This window comes from Geotrypetes seraphini, chromosome 16 (genome assembly GCF_902459505.1).
Source record: "Geotrypetes seraphini chromosome 16, aGeoSer1.1, whole genome shotgun sequence".
Classification (NCBI taxonomy): domain Eukaryota; kingdom Metazoa; phylum Chordata; class Amphibia; order Gymnophiona; family Dermophiidae; genus Geotrypetes; species Geotrypetes seraphini.
Window position 1 is genome coordinate 28,146,948 of NC_047099.1, and position 20,154 is coordinate 28,167,101.

Here is a 20,154-nt window from a genome sequence, read left to right on the forward strand (position 1 = left end):
GATGGGATGACATCACACATGTGCATGACATCATTGCGTTTATGTCAACGCACTTCTGGATGCCTCGAGCCGCAACCACTACATTTACCATGCTGCGGCTCAACAAAGTTTGCGGGGAAACTGTTTAAGCTGCTCATTTTGGTTAATTCCCAAAAGTGAGTTAGAACTATACTAAGTTAATCCAATTAAAAAAAAAATACCTTACAGCAATTGGTGTAAAAAAAAATTATTTTAAAAGGTATTAAGTTGAACCTCTTACACCTAGATAACTAATCCATAAAGAATACATTTTTTTCTATAAAGAATATGGAAATCACAATGGCCATAAGGATAACATGTCTACATTCACTTCTAGGATGTAAACCACAGTGATATATATTGAACAATAATCCAGATGCAAAATGTATGAACTGTTAACAAGGAGCGCAAAATCTACTGCTGTATCCAGAACCTGGCTTCTTTTCAGACAGGAAATATATTACAGAGTTCTCTCTTAGAAGGACTAACAATCCCACAGATTTATTCTGAAGTAGTAACATAACACGTCAACATTATCTTGTCATTTTGTTTAAAATTCATGCAAGTCTGTTCCAGTCTTGATCATGGCCTAAAATTCTTCAGTGGGAGAGCATCTGTACAATGACAGATGCTCATTTAGCTACATTCAAAATGTATTTCTGCTAAACAATTGGGAATGATAATGTACACTGTAGATTTAATAAGATCCATACTCTAGCCCAAAACTACTCAGTTTAAAACTGTAAGGGAAAACACAATTAACAAAAAGATTTAAAAAAAAAAAAAAAAAAAAAAGCTTAGGAGAACACACAAAATTTTCCTAAAAATATCTAAAAACTGAACTTCATCTTTGTTTGGACTCCTGCTTCACCAAGGACAGTGAATCTTTGCTGACATTTGATACAAGGGAATGGTCAGGTGGAGGAGGGAGTGTCCCAGAAACATGAATATTCGCAGTGCAGGATCCAAAAGGGGGTACATAAGAAAAGAACAGAGCTCCCTCCTCCAAAACACACACTGCTCTGCCAAGCCTAAATAACATGGCGCTAGCTTCATCAAGAACAAACTTTTCACACAAAAACTGTTATTCAATAACAAGAGAAAAACTCTTCTCTTCTTCGGGTTTACATATCCAGCTCCCATAACCCATCTCCTCTACAGTTTTGAAGAAGTGTTCTTTAGCAGCCTGGTAGTCCAGGGCCGCATGCTTCACTTCACTATAAGTTGAATACTTTAGCAGGTCATGTCTGCCTGCTTTTTTGCAAAGCTCTTTGAACAAGGTGAGAATGCTTTGCTTGGACACTCTGGAAACATCAAGCTTTGGTCTGAGGGGAAAAAAAAATGGAAAAACAGGTTGTAGTATAGCCAATACAGAGTTCCTAAGTCCAATCAATACTGCCATCCTGAATTTTAAGAACTGAATCATCAACCAAATGCACACTTTTCAATTTTATGGTTTACTCACTGCTCTGCCTTTAAGATGATAAAACATAGGCTCAACAGCAAAACACTGCAATAAACAGTTCTCAAAACTGAAGGGGCTCTATTCATCTCTGTAGAATTTAGTTTGGATATGTCACAAAAAAAGAAGAAAAAAAACAACAGAGCCTACTGAAGTCACCTGGACAGTGAACAATGTGAAAGCTTCCTCCCTCCATTATAGTAAAGTACAATAAGTGAAGGAAAACCTTTTAATATCCCTCCTGATGTTGTTCTTCCCTAAATGTTTTTTCTTTTGGTTATTTTATTTTAAACAAATGTATTTTATCCTTGTATTCCTTATGTATCTTCAAATAACTATAGATAAGACTGTATGTTTTTATTTTTTAAATGGTCGTTATTTGTCCCCCCCAAAAAAATTACTATTGTTAAACGCATTGAATAATTTGATATAGCGTTCAAATCAAAACTTTAATAAAACTTGATAAGTGAAGGATTTGGTCCTCTTACCCATCAATTTTGCCTTTTGTTCCATCCAAAACTTCTACACTGACATCATCAGCAAGACACCAATTCACACTTGATTCCTTGGTCTTGCCAGTCTGCCTGGTAGAATCATACACACTAACACGCCCAACCTAAAGAAAGAAGGTATTGTTGGTAAAACAAGATTTTTTAAGCCAGAGACTCATGCCACAATAGTAACTGAGAAAGGGGCTTTATAATCATCATGATTTTAGATTGCTCACTTTTATAAATCTAAGTTCCAGGGAAGTTAGATTTCAGATAGTTGATAGGTTACTTCCCAACTTACTACTTTAAAATTTATAAGGCAGCAATGGAGAGTGAAACAAAACAAAGGTCACAAGTGGGCTTTAAACCCACGCTTTCTTAGTTCTTGACTTGCTGTTTCATCTCTAAATCAAATCCTTCCAGCCCAGAACAAATGCTTTACAACTGTAAAACATGCACCACAATATACAAAATTATAACGCATTTTACGTGGTAACTGGTTGTCTGAAAATTGCTCCTTTCTCCCCTCCCCTGAATTACAGTGAAAAATCTGCATGCTCCTGTCACAGAACTAAGAGTGGTTTAGTTTTGGGAAGGAACACAGATGATATGTTCAACAATATGCACATAGTTAACCATCACAAAAGAAAACAGAGTTCTCGGACATAAAAATAATAAAAAATTATGGACCATCAGAGTGAGTCACAAGATAAATTTATCCCCCTGATACCTCATCAGTCCCATTTCCTCCCCCCCCAACAATCTATATAATCCAACTAGTCCATATTATTCTATTCAGTTCACCCCACTACTTGCAACAAATAAGCTTTGAACAGTGTGTGCCTGAAGAACTGAAGAATGTAATATGTGAAACGGTGCTATGTTGGCAACTTCTCTGTAGTGGGATTGCACCTGGTTATATGAAGATAAGTATTATTTGTATTTTTGCTACAGCAAATACACACAGTAATATTTGGAGTTTCTAATGGTGTGAACGGAACAGAATAATATGGACTACTTGGATTATACAGATAACCAGCATTTTACCTGCAGGAAAAGCAGAATCTACCTGTGGCAAGTGTCAGAAGTGAAGTACATGCAGTTTTCATCTCCATGAAGAAACTGGAAAACTACCTGCACAGAATATAGAACTGCAAAATACTTCTGAGAACAGCTGTGGAAGAGGTAGAGAAGCTGGACAGCAAGTGTGATTGGCAGACTAAGCTGTATGGTTTTTTTCCTCCTATAGTAATGTTCTCATTTATATTCCTTGTAAATATTCTGTAAATACACTGGCTGGATGATCCCTGAGCCCAGGGGATTTTGGCACAATACCTCTGGATGGTTTACTGTGAATAATGGAGGAAGATTCTGCTTGAAAGTATCACCATCTCTTGACATACGACAGCAAACTGCACGCGTCAGATGACCCTGGCTGTACAAATAGCCTATTAGCCAAAAAAGAAGGAAAAAAAGAAAGGTTCAAAGAGATAAGAAAAATGATATCTTACACGATAACTTTCTTTCCTTTAGATGCAGCAGATGAATCTAAAGTCAACTGAATCCATCTATCAGCAGGTGGAGATACAGAGTACCGAGATAAACTCAGCCTTATTGGATATACAGCCTCCTGGTTAATCAGTATCACTTTTTGCAAAATCTCAGGAAAGTGTTGTCATCAAACACCTTTCCCACACCGTTGATTCAGAATCACTGAACGCCCAAAGCAAAATTATAAACACCGACCAAAAAGGAAAACTGAAAATTAGCACAAAATATCGAAATTCCAAGACAGGGATTCATCTGTGGGGGTATGTAATGTTTCATGATAATGAAATGGTGGGGGGGGGGGTTATTTATTTATTTATTTATGTATTCATGATATTAATGAAAGATATACAAGTGATGTATGATTGTTCTTATGTTGTATTTTTGTGCACTTGTTGTATGATTTAAAATGAATAAAGAATGTTTAAAGTAGTGGTCTCAAACTCAAACCTTTTGTGGGGCCATATTTTGGATTTGTAGGTACTTGGAGGGCCTCAGAAAAAAATAATTAATGTTTTATTAAACAAATGGCAATTTTGCATGAAGTAAAACTCATTATGGTCAATAAAATATTGTAATTTATAGCTATGATCAAGAAACTGTTTTATTTTACTTTTGTGATTATGATAAACATACTGAGGGCCTCAAAATAGTACCTGGCGGGCCGTATGTGTCCCCTGGGCCACGAGTATGAGACAACTGATCTAAAGGAAAGAAAATTATCAGGTAAGACAATTTTTCCTTCCTTAACGTCAGCAGCATATGAATCCAGAGACAAGTAGGATAATAGCAAAGCAGTTCTAAATTAAGGAGGGAACACAACCAATGCCCTGCAAAAAGAGAAAGTGCAAAGGAAGTGTCAGAAATAGCTGCCCCCATTCAGTCTACAACCTCCAAAGACTAATTTACTGCTTTACCAATGCCATCCAATGAAAAAAAAATGGTAGTGACCAGGGAAGAAGCTTGTCACCTAATTGGTGGAATGAACCCCAACTGTAGACAACAGCAGTAAGTCTCTAAGCTGAAACAATTATCCCAGTAAACCATCGCACTACAGTAATTTTGGCAGAAGTCACCTCCATATTGTGCCCCAAATAGATGGCCTGAACAGATAGACATATGTGATTATAAAGTGTCTAATGAGTTCCCTCTGTACCTCAAGAAAACGCAGACATCTGAACTTCTGTCCATTGAATATGCTATACCTCCCTAAGGCCCAAACTAATGGATAAAGATAAAAAGAAAGCATAAATTGACAATAGGCCTATGACACCTAAAGTCCGTAGCCCATGGACACCAAGACATGAAAGGTAAAGGCTGATGAACTAACGAAGAGTCCTGGATCCCTCTCTCGCTTTTTTCCCACTCTTTTGCAGCAATGGAGGGAATAAGAGAAAGAGAGATAGTGGACAGTAAGTGAGAGAGGGAGACATGTTGCACATGGGTGAAGGAGAGAGGAAGAAATACTGTGGAGTGGGGAGGAGAAAAAGAGGGAGAATGATCCAGGATAGGAGGGAGGGAGGGAAGAAACAGGCAAACAGAAGAAAACCTCGCCTTGGGATATATGCAGATAAAACAGAAAAGGCAAGGGAGGTGTCTTTTAAACCAAATGATTGAGTCTTTATTTGAATCAATAGTCCCAACAAGCATCCCAGTTTCGGCGTATAGAAGACGCCTTCCTTAGGGGGACACTAGACTGGTGGACGTTAGGTCCAAAAGCACTCTAAAAAAACTTGTGTAGGCAAGTTGCGGCGTTCAAGTTTTTGCAGGGTCCCCACACCGGTTGTGTTTTGCTGGTGTAGCCATGCTGAGGGCAGCTGCAATCGACTCACTGGTGCAGTACATGCCAGCAGCGAAAAAGTACAAATTTCAGCGGCATGTGTCTGATCTTCTGCCATGAGATTCTGTTGGGCTCCGTCATAACCATCTGGATATAAAGGCCAGGGAATGATGGCAAATCATCTCCTCCAGCGAAGCCTAAACCAGGCCCTTGGAGGAGGGAGCCAATGATGCAGCTGATGAAAACATCTTGGGTGGTTGAGGGGCCGTGTTGAAAAACAATTGTGATTTTGCCCCCCTCCCCCAACACACAAAAAGTTGGCCTTCTTCCATTTCTCCTCATATCACTAGGTATTTCGTTAGTAATTGATCTTTTTAAAGTAATGGTGCCTGAGAAGCCATTTGAGGAGAAAAAAGGAGGGAATAACAAAAGTTTATAGATATTATTATTATTTTTAAATATGTGTGTGAGAGAGAGGAAGAGCTGCGATCTGACAGGAGTAGCTAAGAAAAAAAACTGAGTATCAAGAGGAGGGGCCACTGAAGGCGGGAATTCCTGCACATGCTCAATAAACCAAAGACTTATTTTTGCTATAGGAGAGCACCGACACACAGAATCAGCCTAAGGACTTCACCATCAAGCGTGACTACATCTCCCCTGCTTGTCTCCAGAGTAAGGGTATACTGGTTGACCAGGAGGCTATACATCCAACAAGGCTGGAGTTCAAGGCAGTACTCTATCTCCTCCTGCTGGTAGATGGACACAACTTACTTGTCTCTGGATTTATCTGCTGCTGACGCTAAGGAAAGAATGAATATACTGCAGGTCAATGACAAATTATTTCATTGCTTGGACACAACAGCAGCTTCTAAAGGTCTAAGCTGCAAGTCAACAGAATGATTTACTCTCGTCTCCATTCCTGCTTTGGGGAGGCTGGGGGGAGCAAACACTGCACTGTATAATCAGTGTAAGAAATCACCATACCGAGAGTGACTGAGTGGAGATAGACAGGCTCCAGGAAATGTGTCAGAAGTGCCCCCTGTAGACCTAAGACATTCCAACGCAGGATTTTATCACTACAAGACATAGTGCGCAATCTCTCTCCATGCTGAATTCCATCCCATGTTGGCACAATGTCACTGGACTCAACTGGAATAGTGCCCTCTCCTGTTAAGAAATAACATGTCATCACTAGAGGAAAAACAGCTTAAGATAACAGAGCAGATATGACATAATACAGCAAAATCTTGATTATTCATTGTAAATGGGGCTGCCAAGTAGTTTGATAACTGAAAAGGTAAAAAAAAAAAGAGACTACACCAAGAATTAAAATACTGCATGTGATTTCCTTTCCATCTCCCACAGCCACACATCCCTCCCTCCCCAGGCCCCTCTCAAGCCTATCTTACGAGTCCCTGTGGTCTTATCAGGGCAGGAACAATCCCCAATTGCTCTTGCCCATACTGGCTCTGCTTTCAAAATGCCTGTTGTAAGATCTAGAGATCATAATAGCCATTTTGAGACTGAAGCCAGTGGAACAACCAGTAATTGCTCCTGCTCCAACTACACAACTAGACCACCAGGGTTTGTGAGGTAGGATCGAGAGGAACTTGGGAGGGGAAGGTACTGTTGCTACTGTTAGGGGTAGGAGGCTTTTCCTTCTACTGTTTGGGGAGAAGAAAGGAAGGGATGAGCTGAGAGTGGCAATGGGGAAGGGGGGGAAGGGTCAGATGTGGGTCCATCAGATAATCCACAATGTCAGACAAATACATGCAGTAGACCTGGTTATGACTACAGTTACAAAGGCAGCTTATCATGGTTCACAACAGGCAGGTAAAAACACAAATACATAAAAATATAAATTTTTGTCAATAGTAAACTCTACATGCGACCAAAATTTAAAAAATATCCCTCCCAAAGCAGCCAATAAAACAAAACAAAAATCCCTTAAAATGGTATCTACCTAAAAATCAAATCCTAATTCACTAGGTGCTAATAAGATAAAAGAAAGCTTCCCTATGCTACACAGGAAGAGCTGTGTAAGAAGCTTATGTAGAGCTCACCATTCTCCACCTTAGTGCGAAGTTTACCCTGCTTTGGGTTCTCAAAAAGTGGGTGATGTGTGTTGTCTCCTTCTGTGGATGGAGGGTCACTGCAAGACTTATCAAAAAGGGCGCCATCACCACAGGGAGCCGTGCTAGAAAACAAAAGCATTTCTTCCATTCAATTTTCACACACTTGTCTTTTTCAGAAACAATAAAAAAATTTGTTTTAATGTATTCCGTTATTTTGAAGTTTACTGTTTTATTTTTTTAACTTTGAGTTCTCTCAAACTACACGAAAGCACCTGAAGACTTTGAACTAACACATTTCTATTTTTGTATGTATAAAAATACATAAACACATTAAAACAATTTTTATCCATACAAAATGTGAAAGCACGAGGCATAATTAGATGTCCTTGTAGTAATTCCACCATTACTAATAAAGAGAACACTAGTAAAAACCGCAGCCAAGATTTTGATACAAACCTGACATAAAGGTGAAAGGTTATGCCACTTTTCAACTTCAGTCTGCCATCCCCTGCAGTTTCAAATAGGCTGTCCTCAGATGCAGATGAGTCAACCTTCATCAGCTCACTGTAAAGGAACCTGAAAAATCAAAGCACTGCAATTAAATTAGACTCCATGTCACATCTGGGCAGCTCTAAAGACAAGAATGCATCGTTAATGGTGAGAAGGCTTAAAACATTATGTGATCTAAAAATGAAACTAACGCTAACAATTACATCATGTCCTTGGATGGATAAACTAAAACATATCACTCTATGGCGCCGTCCTCACTGAGTGTTGCGCACAGCTCTGGTCGCTGTATCTCAAAAATAGATATAGCGGAAATAGAAAAAGCCCAAAGAAGAGTGACCAAAATGATAAAGGAGACCGAACTCCTTAGAAAACTCTTGAAGATTTTTGACCACCTAATCGTCAACACAGGCCATCTGCGGCGGCTCAGCCACCAATCAAACGGACGCGGTGCAGTTGGCTCACTATTTCCAGGAGAAAATTGAGGCAATGAGGGAATCCTTCACACACATTAGAAGAAACCATCGGGCAGGAACAGACATGCCGCACTGCTGAGGAACCGGTATATATTCTGATTCAATTATTTCAATAGAGTATGAGTATGCCTCAGCCCCACCACTCCACCGCTGTGCTATCTCTTGACTGCGGAGAGAATTATGTGGCACTTCATCATTGGCCGCTCATAACCATTTTTAATGTGCTGTTAAATATATAAAAAAATATAAAAAAAATATTTAACAGCACATTAAAAAAATGGTTATGAGCGGCCAATGATGAAGTGCCACATAATTCTCTCCGCAGTCAAGAGATAGCACAGCGGTGGAGTGGTGGGGCTGAGGCATACTCATACTCTATTGAAATAATTGAATCAGAATATATACCGGTTTCTGGTTATTCTTATATGAATTATTGATATCTGATCCCGGTAAACTAGTACACTACTACAGCCACTTTTCTGGAGGCACTGCTGAAGAAGGCATCCTTGCCAATAGATGTTGGCAAAACTTCTCCCTAGTCACACCCGAAGAAATCGCACACTGGCTAAAGAGGCTCTCAAAAAAGTCATCTAGCCTAGACATATGTCCAGCGAAACCACTATGCCAGGCGCCTCCCGCCTTCCTTCTCTGGCTGACAGACCTGACCAATACATGCTTAAGTAAAGGCATCTATACCAATGCGGTATCGACAATCACACTGACACCTGTACCAAAAGCCCTGGGCCTGGACCTAACCAAGGTCGAAAGTTCACGGCCATAGCAGGGATACCATGGCCGGCGAAGCTATTAGAATTCTGCGTCAACACACGATTATCCGACTTCATCAACCAATGGGATGATTTCTGCAACACTGCTTCAGAGCCATGCACAGTACCAAAACACTGGAACTAACCTCAACAGCCAAGAACTACCTGAGCAAAAGCAAACAGTCAGTCCTGAGGCAGTTTGACATCTCAGCCGCCTCTGATACAGTGGATCACTCACTCATGCTCTTCAGACTAAATGAACTGGGTATACAAAGAACAGTCCTCGGCTAGTTCTCACAGTTCCTGTAAAACAGGTCCTACGAGGTCTGGAAGGGTGGTCAAAGATCCCAGAGCTGGATGTCCCCCTGTGGGGTCCCACAAGGCTCCCTGCTACAGCACATGTTTCAAATTTGCTGATCCAACACAATCAACATCCAAATCCAACAGATTAGAGGCTGGGAAGTCCATCCCAATCGAGGGTTTTTTGAGGCAGAATTTAAAGTTAGAAAAAAAGACTGATTTTAAAATCCAAGAAGTTGCACCAAAAACGACAAAAATAAACATCCATAAATAAAAAAATATCGAGGAGGTGGGGGACCTGTGCAACTGTGAAAAACAGGTTTTTAAAATGTTTTCCAAACCACCCTCAAAGTTCCCATTGGAAACAATGGAGTTACTCACAGACTCTGGTGCCTTCTGCCTGTCAGTATTTTTCACCAGCTGAATGGAGAAACAAGGACTTTTCTGCTTCAGAACAGCTCCAAATGCCCAGGAATGGAGATTTTCGGACTGCCAGTCGGCCAGAGACCAACCCCAACCTCCGCCCCCACAGATCCTCTGCTATGCAGCCGGGGACAAGAAAGGCAGCCTGCTCCCTGAAACCTGGGTGGGTTTCTGCCGGACACACTCAGCCTGTGCTAAAAATCTGTGACTGTGGGGTAACCAGACAACAAAATCCACAGGAGAGACCCCGGGTATTTCCAGAAGGTGGCACACAGCAGGCTGGCTTCAGAATTTCTCTGTGAAGCTGCAGTCCGGCTCCACTGGACTGCATCCTTTTCTCTGACAGCAGACCACCAGGGAGGGGTCTCAAGGCACTGAGTAATGAAGTTTAAGCGAACTTTAATCAAAAAAATAAGAAAACAGAAGCAGAGCAACAGCAAAAGACTTCTGCTCGGACTACTTGCAGAATTGAAAAAAACTGATTTTACCACTATGGGGAGTGCAGAATTTTTTGAAGGGAGCACTGAGGCTGCATCCTCTTATGCAACAGTCATGTCCGATGCGGAATCTTAACATTATTTTGCAGGACCTCAGTAAGGCTTCGTTTGAGCCCTTACAAGAGAGGGGGGGGGGGTCGCTGATGGATCTTACAGTTAAAACCATTTTTCCTGTTAGCTGTCGTTTCAGAAAGCAGGATCTCGGAGATTCAGGCTCTGTCATGCAGAGAGCTTTCCTTACACTGCTTGCAGAAATTGAAAACTGATTTTACCACTAGGGGGAGTGCACCATGTGTTCTGAGAAGATGTGAATTCCTAAAATACCTGGACCTAGCGTATGGAATCCGGAAGGGACGCAACAGAAAGCAGTAATGCTGAACTAACAAAAATAAAAAATTATAATGAAAGCAAACTTTCCTTCCACTGCTCCTTGACTATATGAGATCAGGAACGTTAGCAAGAATATAAAAAATGAAGTTACAAGAGGATTTTTGGCAATTTACATTATTCCATGTGCACCTCTTCAAACACTGAAGCTCTTTGTACACATACAGCACAACACTCAATACTAAATTTAAAGAGTTCGCTACAAGTGCATTTGCAGTAACTTTGGAGTAACATTTTTCTTACCTTATGAAGCCTCTACGGGAAATGATTTCTGCATGACAATCATTTACTGTTTCTCCTTTTAGACTCAACTCTTCCCCTTTCACACAGCGATTACCTGATTGTAACACAAACACAAAATATTAATCTAAAATCAAAATGCTTTAATTAGCGTTAACAAAAGGGATCATTATTAAAGCTAGTCTTCTGCAATCATCTTCCTCATCATGAATATTGAAAGTATATTAGACCATGGCTAGAGCAGCAAAGGGAAAAATAGTTAAACCTGGTAGATTTGGTAACACTGAACTATGGATGTCAGAGAAATGGTGGGACCGCCGGAAGAGGAAGTAGCGCAGACGCAGGGCTCACAGAAGGGCCGGGACCGCCGGAAGAGGAAGCATTTCAGACTGCAGGGCTCACAGAAGGGCCGGGACCGCCGGCAGAGGAAGCAGCAGGAGAACAGTAGGAGTTTCTCCATGATGGGTGGGGGGGGGGGGAGGCTGTGGGGGTGCGAACGGTCCTTCGGGGTGGGGGTGCGAGCGGTCCTGCGGGGGGGGGGGGGGGAACATCAGGCTTTCAGGGTGGGGACAGGATTTCAAGGGGGAGAGGAGAGTTGGGGCGGGCCAGAGGAGAGTCGGGGCGGGTGAAAGGAGAGTCGGGGTGGCCAGAGGAGAGTCGGGGCGGGCGAAAGGAGAGTCGGGGCGGCATGCGCGGTATATGGGTGTGCGCGGTATATAAAAATTTCTTTACATAAATTACAGTTTCCCGCGCGCTATACCCGTGCGCGCGTTTTACACGGGTGTGCGGTATATGAGTGAAAATACGGTACATGGCAAAATCTTCGCCATTTAAAACATAGCCCTATTCAGATACCTCCACAGAAGCTTCCTCTCTTGTCTTCTGGTTCCCCATCCCCTACCCGTGGGTGCCTTCAAAATCTTCCCTTTCCCAAGCTAACCTTTCCCTGGGAACTGATACCTTTCTTTTCTCTTTGCTTCTGGCTGAACTTTCCTGCGGGGTAGAGGGACCGAGTATAAACTCTGGACTGCTGCTCCTCCCCCCACCCTTGGAGATTTATTCTCCCCGGGCTTTTGCACTTCCTGGTGTATGTCAGCTCTGCTGGTTCCCCCCTTACATGAACCCTTTGTTTGTCAGCCTGCACTGCTGCAGGATTAAAGTGATTCTTCCCTCTGCAGATTTGTATAAGGAATAATAGGGCAATAAAGTGGAGCCTTGTACTGCTGCTGCACTATTGCCTATTCCCTGCCTTTCCGAGGTACCTGAAGCTGCTTGTCAGACTTTAAAGTCCCTAGGAATGGGCACTGGTTTAGCACAGGTAGGGCTAGCAGCAGGGTTTATGGACGTGACAGGGTCTTGTCTGTCACAGTATGTTTTACTGCAATCTGCTTAGGGAACCTGTTGGTTCAGCAGCAGTGCTCTATACTGCCAAAAAAATGCAGTCAGGGACTAAGAAAATGGGGCACAAAGAAAACATTTTGGGTGCCACAAGCTTGATTAAAAGGAATTTAAGTACACCTTGATAGGTTGCCTAAACATGTTACTTCTCAGAAAAAAGCCCTCTTGGCACAATGCAAGTACTATGAAGAGCATTAGCAGTAAATTTAAGAAACTCCACATGCCCCGGCAAGAAACCCATCTGGAAAAAGTCATACATGCTGACATGTTGAAGATTTGGGTTTATTCCTCGAGTCAGCCAGTAACATAGCAAACTTAGCAGCTGGACATAAAATCCACTTAAGCTGGGTTTCAGAGGAAGCGGAAGTTTACAATTTCTGATCTAGACACCTGCTTTAATAGCTAAATTGAAGAGATGGATAAAATATAGTACAAGTAGCTACAGATAACAGCTCAGTATCACAGTAGAGGCCAGTCCCATTTATGAAGAGAAGGAGAAACTGCTAAGCTTGAAAAAACACTGTACAAATCCCACAGTCAAGGGTTAGTGAACATATTTCAGTCAGTCTAAAGTTGTTACAATACCAGCTCTTTATTCATACCAGTGCCAATGCTAACCACAGTGCCCAGGTCCTCTGCTCCCTTCTTCATGATGATGGCAGCCAAGATCTTCCTTCCTAATAAGCTGTGCTGAATGCATGCAGTTAGCGAGTTGTAACGTTGGTGGCTCAGCATGGCCAGCTGATCATGTGTTGTGCTGCCAGATACTGGAAGCTAAAACCAGAAAGCAAAATACTAAGTCTGGCATGGATGGTAACTACCAAAATGTTCTACAAGATAAATCACACGGTTACAAAATCCATTCCCAAAAGGATTTACAATTTAAATCTGTGTAAAGGGAATTTACAGACTTGATCCACAAATACAGTCTGGGTCAGTCTCTCAGCCTTTTCCTGGAGGCAAATCCAGCTAGTTAAATTGCAAATAATTGGCCTCAAATATATGCAGATTCATCTCATACATAAATTTGTTTAAGTAATCCTGAAAACCTAACTGACTAGTGTGTCTCCAGGAGGGAGATCAAGGCACTGGTCTAGGGGACTCTCTCAGAGAGAAAATGAATGAATGAGGTGGTTTTTTTTCTTAGTTTGTATCTCTGAACATTACCATAGTGCTACCCGAGTTGGGGAAAAAGTTTGATTCGATTTGGCCTTTTGAATCAATTTTTCGATTCTAATCTAATCTTCATTTTATATACCGAATCTACTCCCTAAGGAGCTCGACTCTGTTTACAGTTCGTAAAAAAATGAAACATAAGTAAAAACTTTGGGATAAAAACAGAAATTGGTTAGATTAGATGGATGGAAAAAGTTAGAAAAAAGTATGTTGAATTGGTTAAAATTACTATACGAGAGCTAGACTCAAATTAACTACTGTGAAAACAACCAGGATTTCAAACTTTTTTAAAATTGGAATAATTGATCTACCAGTCTTAGAGAATCTGGAAGGAGAAATTAGGTTCTTACCTGCTAATTTACTTTCTTTTAGCTTCTCCAGACCAGTAGAGGTTAATCTTTACGAATGGGTATATATCCAATCATGACCAGCAGGTGGAGACTGAAACCAAAACTGTGGGACAGTATATACTATACTCCCTTTTCTATTTCCCTCAGTCTGCCGAATAGCCAAGCAGAACCAAGAACTGGAAAACAGAAAGAAAACAATACTCTGAACAGGAGTAACAATTAACATACCCAAGTGCTGTTGGAAAATGCAGAGGAGAAATACCCGAAGGAAAATGTCCCCACAGCTCGCCAGCTAAGCCAGCCGAGCCACAGCCGCTGTTCTTCAATTCTCCCCGGCCCTAGAAAAATACTAGAACCTGCAGCAAAAAACAAAAACTGCCCGCGAAACAGCCCCAACAACAACAACAACAGACAGACAGGGTGGGGACCTCTACTGGTCTGGAGAAGCTAAAAAAAAGTAAATTAGCAGGTAAGAACCTAATTTCTCCTTCTTTAGCACTCTCCAGACCAGTAGAGGTTAATCTTTACAAATGGGACGTACCAAAGCAGTCCCTCTCACGGGGGGGACCCCCGAAGGGCCGATACCAGAACACGCTCACCGAACACCGCGTCCCGACGCGCCTGAACATCTACCCGATAATGTCTAACAAAGGAATGCAAGGAGGACCAAACTGCAGCCTTACAAATATCCACTGGAGGCACGAGCGACGACTCAGCCCAAGAAGCTGCCTGACCCCGAGTGGAATGAGCCTTGAGAAACTCCGGAACAGGCTTCTGTCTCAGAAGATAAGCGGAAGCAATCGTCTCCTTGATCCAGCGCGCAATAGTAGCCTTAGAAGCGCCAGCCCCCCGACGAGGACCCGCCAGAAGGACAAAGAGATGATCGGATTTCCGGAATTCCTGGGTCCGCTGCACATAAGAGCGGAGGACCCAACCGACATCCAACTTGCGCAGCTGCCGTTGCTCAGAAGAGCCCTCCCGACCACCCAAGACCGGGAGGACCACCGATTGATTGACATGAAAAGGAGAAACTACTTTCGGCAGAAAGGAAGGAACAGGCCGCAAGACAACCCGCTCCCTCGAAAATTCCAAGAAGGGAGCCCTACAAGAGAAAGCCTGAAGCTCAGAAACTCGCCTAGCAGAAGTAATGGCCACCAAAAAGACCGCCTTCAGAGTAAGGTCCTTCAACGAACAGCCATCCAACGGCTCGAAAGGCGGGCGCACCAACACAGAGAGAACCAGATTGAGATCCCAAGAGGGAACAGAGGGCCGTAGGGGAGGCCTGAGCAACTTGGCCGCCCACAAAAAGCGAATCACATCCGGAATGGCCGACAAACGCTGACCTGTCACCAATTCTCGAAAAGCCCGACAGGGCCGCAAGTTGAACCCGGAGAGAAGACCAAGCCAGGCCTCTATCCAGGCCATCCTGCAAGAACTCTAGAATGTTAGGCAGGGAAGCGCGAAAAGAGACCACTCCCCGCGCCCAGCACCATCCCTCAAAGAGACGCCAAACCCGCACATAAGCCCGAGAGGTAGAAAGCCTCCGGGACCCCAAGAGCGTAGAGATCACCTTATCTGAATATCCCTTCTTACTAAGGCGACCCCTTTCAAGAGCCAAGCCATAAGACAGAAGGGAGACGGGTCGAACATGGGAATGGGACCCTGCGTCAGAAGATCTTCCAAGAGAGGGAGAGGGAGAGGATCCGCCACCAGATGCCTCACTAGATCCGCATACCACGGACGTCGAAGCCAATCCGGAGCTACCAGAACCACCAGACCCGGATGGTGAACAATGCGAAGAAGTACTCTGCCCACTAATGGCCAAGGAGGGAACACATACAACAGCCCCTCCGTTGGCCACGGTTGGACCAGAGCATCCAGACCCTCGGCCAGACCGTACCTGCGACGACTGAAGAAGCGGGGCACTTTGGCGTTGCCACTCGTGGCCATCAGGTCCATCAGGGGCTGCCCCCAAGCCTGCACTATCAACTGAAACGCCACGGCGCCGAGACACCACTCTCCTGGATCCAGGAAGTGACGACTGAGGAAGTCCGCCTGAACATTTTCTACCCCGGCTATGTGAGAGGCCGAAAGGTCCAGAAGATGAGACTCTGCCCAAACCATGAGCCGAGCCGCCTCCTGCGCCAACTGAGTGCTCTTGGTGCCCCCCTGACGATTGACATAAGCCACCGCCGTGGCATTGTCCGACAGGACTCTGACCGACTTGCCCAACAAAAGGGAGTGGAAAGCTAACAGCGCCAGACGGACCGCTCTGGTCTCCAACACGTTGATCGACCAGGAGGCCTCCTCCGTGGACCAGGTGCCCTGAGCTGAGTGGCCCAAACACTGAGCCCCCCAACCGAGGAGACTCGCATCCGTAAGGAGCACCGTCCACTGCGGAAGATCCAGACCCACCCCCTGAACCAGGTGAGGGGTCCGGAGCCACCAACGCAGACTGCAGCGCGCCATGCCTCGCAGGGGAACCGGAACATCCATCCCGTGCCTCTGGGGAGCCCACCTCCGGAGCAGAGCATACTGGAGAGGACGCATGTGGGCCCGCGCCCACCTCACCACGTCTAGGGATGCCGCCATCGACCCCAAGACTTGGAGGAAATCTCGCGCCCGAGGACACCGGGACGCCAAAAGCATGAGAATCTGAGATTGCAATTTGCTCATCCGGGCCTCTGGAAGGAAGACCTTCCCCAAGGAGGTGTCGAACAGAACCCCAAGGTACTCCAGACGCTGAGCCGGGACCAACCGGCTCTTGGAAAGGTTGACCACCCAGCCCAGCGACCGGAGAAACTCCACCACCCGAGCCGTAACCCGGGAGCTCTCCTGCAACGACTTTGCCCGAATCAACCAGTCGTCCAGGTAGGGGTGTACCAGGATGCCCTCCGACCGCAAGGCTGACGCGATGACCACCATCACCTTGGTGAACGTCCGGGGAGCCGTGGCCAGCCCAAAGGGAAGCGCACAGAACTGATAGTGCCGACCCAAGATCGCAAAGCGAAGAAAGCGCTGATGAGAGGCCCGAATGGGAACATGCAAGTAGGCCTACGTCAGATCGAGAGAAGTGAGAAACTCCCCCGGCTGAACCGCCAGAATGACCGACCGCAGAGTTTCCATGCGGAAAGAGGGAATCTTGAGAGCCCTGTTGACCCCTTTCAAATCCAGGATGGGCCGAAAGGTCCCCTCCTTCTTGGGCACCACAAAGTAAATGGAGTACCTACCGGTGCCCCACTCCGGAGGGGGCACCGAAACCACTGCCTTGAGATCTAGCAAGCGCTGAAGGGTCTGACGAAAAGCCTGCGTCTTCCAAGGAGTCTGACATGGAGAGGCGAGGAAAAGGTCCGGCAGAGAGCGGGCGAACTCCAGGGCATAACCGTCCCGCACCACCTCCAGGACCCACTGATCGGATGTGATCTCGGCCCATTTGGGGAAAAAGTCGCGCAGCCAGGGCCCCACTGGAACCAAAGGGGGCGCCGGCAAGGAGTCATTGTGCAGGAGGGGAAGCGGGGGAACCGGCGGAGGGATTCCCTGCCCCCCGACGGGCCCCCCGAAAGGGCTGCGTGCGCTGGAAGAACCGACCCCGGGAAAACCCCGGAGCCTGGAAAGAAGCAGCCCCACGCCCAGGGCGATACTTGCGAAACTCCCACAAACGCCCCCGGGCAGCGCCACCCCGAGACGCAGGGCGGGCACGGTCCTCAGGCAGACGGGGCACCTTCGAGTCCATCAGAGTCTGAATCAACTTATCCAATTCCTCCCCAAACAAAAAAGACCCCCGAAAGGGAAATTTAGTAAGCTTAGCTTTGGACGCAGCATCCGCTGCCCAAGTGCGCAGCCACAAAATACGCCGCGCGGCCACGCCAAAGGCCATAGACTTAGCCGAGATCCGCACCAAGTCATAAAGAGCATCGGAGAGGAATGAGGCAGCCATCTTCGCTACCTCCTGATCCACCAGAGACCAGTCATCAGACTCCCGATCCAGGACACGCTCAGCCCACCGAAACACGGCGCGAGCGACCAGCCCCCCACAAATAGCCGCCTGGACCCCAAAGGCAGAGACCTGAAAATTTTGCTTAATGATGTTCTCCAACTTGCGCTCCTCAGAGTCCCGCAAGGCAGAATCGCCCTCAACAGGCACGGTATGCCGCTTAGAAATCGCCGAGACCACCGCATCAACAACTGGCGATGCTAAAGTAGCCCAATCCCCTTCTGGGATGGGATACAAACGAGCCATGCTGCGCGCCAAACGAAACGGCGCCTCTGGCATTTTCCACTGTACCAGTATAATATCCCGAATATCCTGATGCATAGGAAAAGAGCGGGAAACGGAACGGATCCCCCGTAACAGAGGGTCCCCCACACGCGGAGTCTCCAGCGGCGCATCCTCAAAACGCAACACCGAAGAAACCTGTTGAATCAGGTCTGGCAGCTCATCTCTCTGAAAAAGGCGCACCACGGACGCCTCTTCGCCGGAGGACGGGAAACCCGACAACCCGCCGCCAGCGGCCGTCCCCTCGAGAGGGTCCTGGAAATCCTCTGAAAGGTCCAGGTCCTCATCCAGACCGACACGCTCCTCCGACCATAAATCCTCGTCCCACGACACCCGCAGACGCTTGGACAAGGGAGGAGGAGGAGGGGACGCCACAACAGACGAGAGAGGCAAAGCCGCAGGGAGCGCGGAGGAAACCCCACTCCCCGACACCCCCTGAGCGCATCCGGGACCCCCAGCCGCCTGAAAATAGGCTCTGCACAAGGAAAAAAAGAAATCAGGAGAAAAACCCCCCGAGGGTCCCAAGGGACTCCCTGCCACAGCAGGGGACCCGGCAGAAACCTGCCCCTGTTTTTCCAATACAGGGGGAAGGAGGTGGAAGACAAAATGGAGGGGCCAGACTGAGAAGATGGCGACTTTCCCGCCAAAAATGCTCCCTCCATAGCCTGTAGCGGCTGAGAAGCCTGAACAGCCCCAGCCGCTAAAACAGGCAAGTCGGCATCAGCTGTCAAAATATCAGCTGAGAGGGAATCCCCAACAACCCGACCGTCGGCGGCTCGGGGAATCCCTCCGTGGGCGGTTGGGGAAGACCGGGCTTCCCCACTGCTCCCAGCCGACTCGCGAGGCATCATCGGCGGGGAGCTCTGGGCGCCTGCAGCCGCTGCCGACGGAGCTCCTCCACCGCACCGGCCTGAACACCGCTTGCACAGGCCGGCCGCGAGTGCCTCGCGCCTGGAGCACAATGAGCACTTTTTCCCTTTAGAAGTGCTCATTGCTCCATACGCGACCTAGCTATAACAAAGTGCCGGTTAGATGAAAAAATACAGTAAAATACAGTTTTCTTAAAGGGAAACAACCCTCCAGACCACCACTACCTCAGGATTTTTTTTTTTTTTACAGAACAGACTCCACAGGCTCTCGAAGCAATATGCCTTGCTTGATTTAGGGGGCAAGGCTTACTGCTGAGGCTCCTCTAAAAAAATGTGGGGAGGTGGAGGAAGTTGGGGGAGGGACCCCGCTCGAGACCCGCCGGGTTTGACACCCCCGAGGTCGGACGGACCCCCAAACAGGGCCCGCCCAAGCTCTGTCCGGCCAAAAAACATGGACTATAAACCCCCTAAACAAATTCCAACAGCCCTACCAAGGGAGATGGGTACAGATCACATCAACACCTGCTGGAGACTGAAAGAAGACTGAGGGAAATAGAGAAGGGAGTATAGTATATACTGTCCCACAGTTTTGTTTTTCAGTTTCCACCTGCTGGTCATGATTGGATATATACCCCATTTGTAAAGATTAACCTCTACTAGTCTGGAGAGTGCTAAAGAAGTCCGATTTGCTTTTTCCACCTAATCGGGTGTTTTTTCCCAAACATCCTGGCAAGTTTATTTTGTAGTCTCTTCATCCATCCCACCCCCTTTTTGCCTTATCCAACCTCATGCCGGCACTATGGTGTAAACAAAATAAACTAAAAATAATTTTCCTTTCTCTATAGGGTCCTAGCTCAAGCTCACTGTCTAACGCCAGCTCTGGCAGGATACACATTTCAAATCAGACATCGTAATCACAAAATAGAAAATAAAGCTATTTTTCTATCTTTTGTTGTCTGGTCATTTATTATTCAAATCATATTGGTCCCAGGCTCTGGTTTATGTTTGTCTTCTGATAACTTGTTCACCAGGGTCTCCTGCCCATTTGACATTTTCTTCTTTCTCTGTGCTCACCATCCATCTTCTATCTCTGTACCTCCCTTCCACTGCCATA

General features: G+C 45.7%; 1 protein-coding gene across 2 annotated transcripts in view; it reads right to left on the minus strand.

The window, feature by feature from the left end:
* Window positions 1-210: 210 nt before the first annotated feature.
* The window catches only part of ADAR (adenosine deaminase RNA specific), a 68,223-nt gene continuing 48,279 nt past the window's right edge, over window positions 211-20,154 (minus strand). For both annotated transcript variants that reach the window (XM_033924773.1, XM_033924771.1), the window contains exons 8-15: window positions 12,972-13,143; window positions 10,975-11,068; window positions 7,831-7,950; window positions 7,363-7,496; window positions 6,284-6,466; window positions 3,307-3,419; window positions 1,969-2,096; window positions 211-1,343 (exon numbers count right to left, since the gene is read on the minus strand). In XM_033924773.1, the coding sequence (XP_033780664.1) occupies window positions 1,103-1,343; window positions 1,969-2,096; window positions 3,307-3,419; window positions 6,284-6,466; window positions 7,363-7,496; window positions 7,831-7,950; window positions 10,975-11,068; window positions 12,972-13,143 (1,185 nt within the window). In that variant the 3' untranslated portion in view covers window positions 211-1,102. The remainder of the gene's footprint in view (window positions 1,344-1,968; window positions 2,097-3,306; window positions 3,420-6,283; window positions 6,467-7,362; window positions 7,497-7,830; window positions 7,951-10,974; window positions 11,069-12,971; window positions 13,144-20,154) is intronic.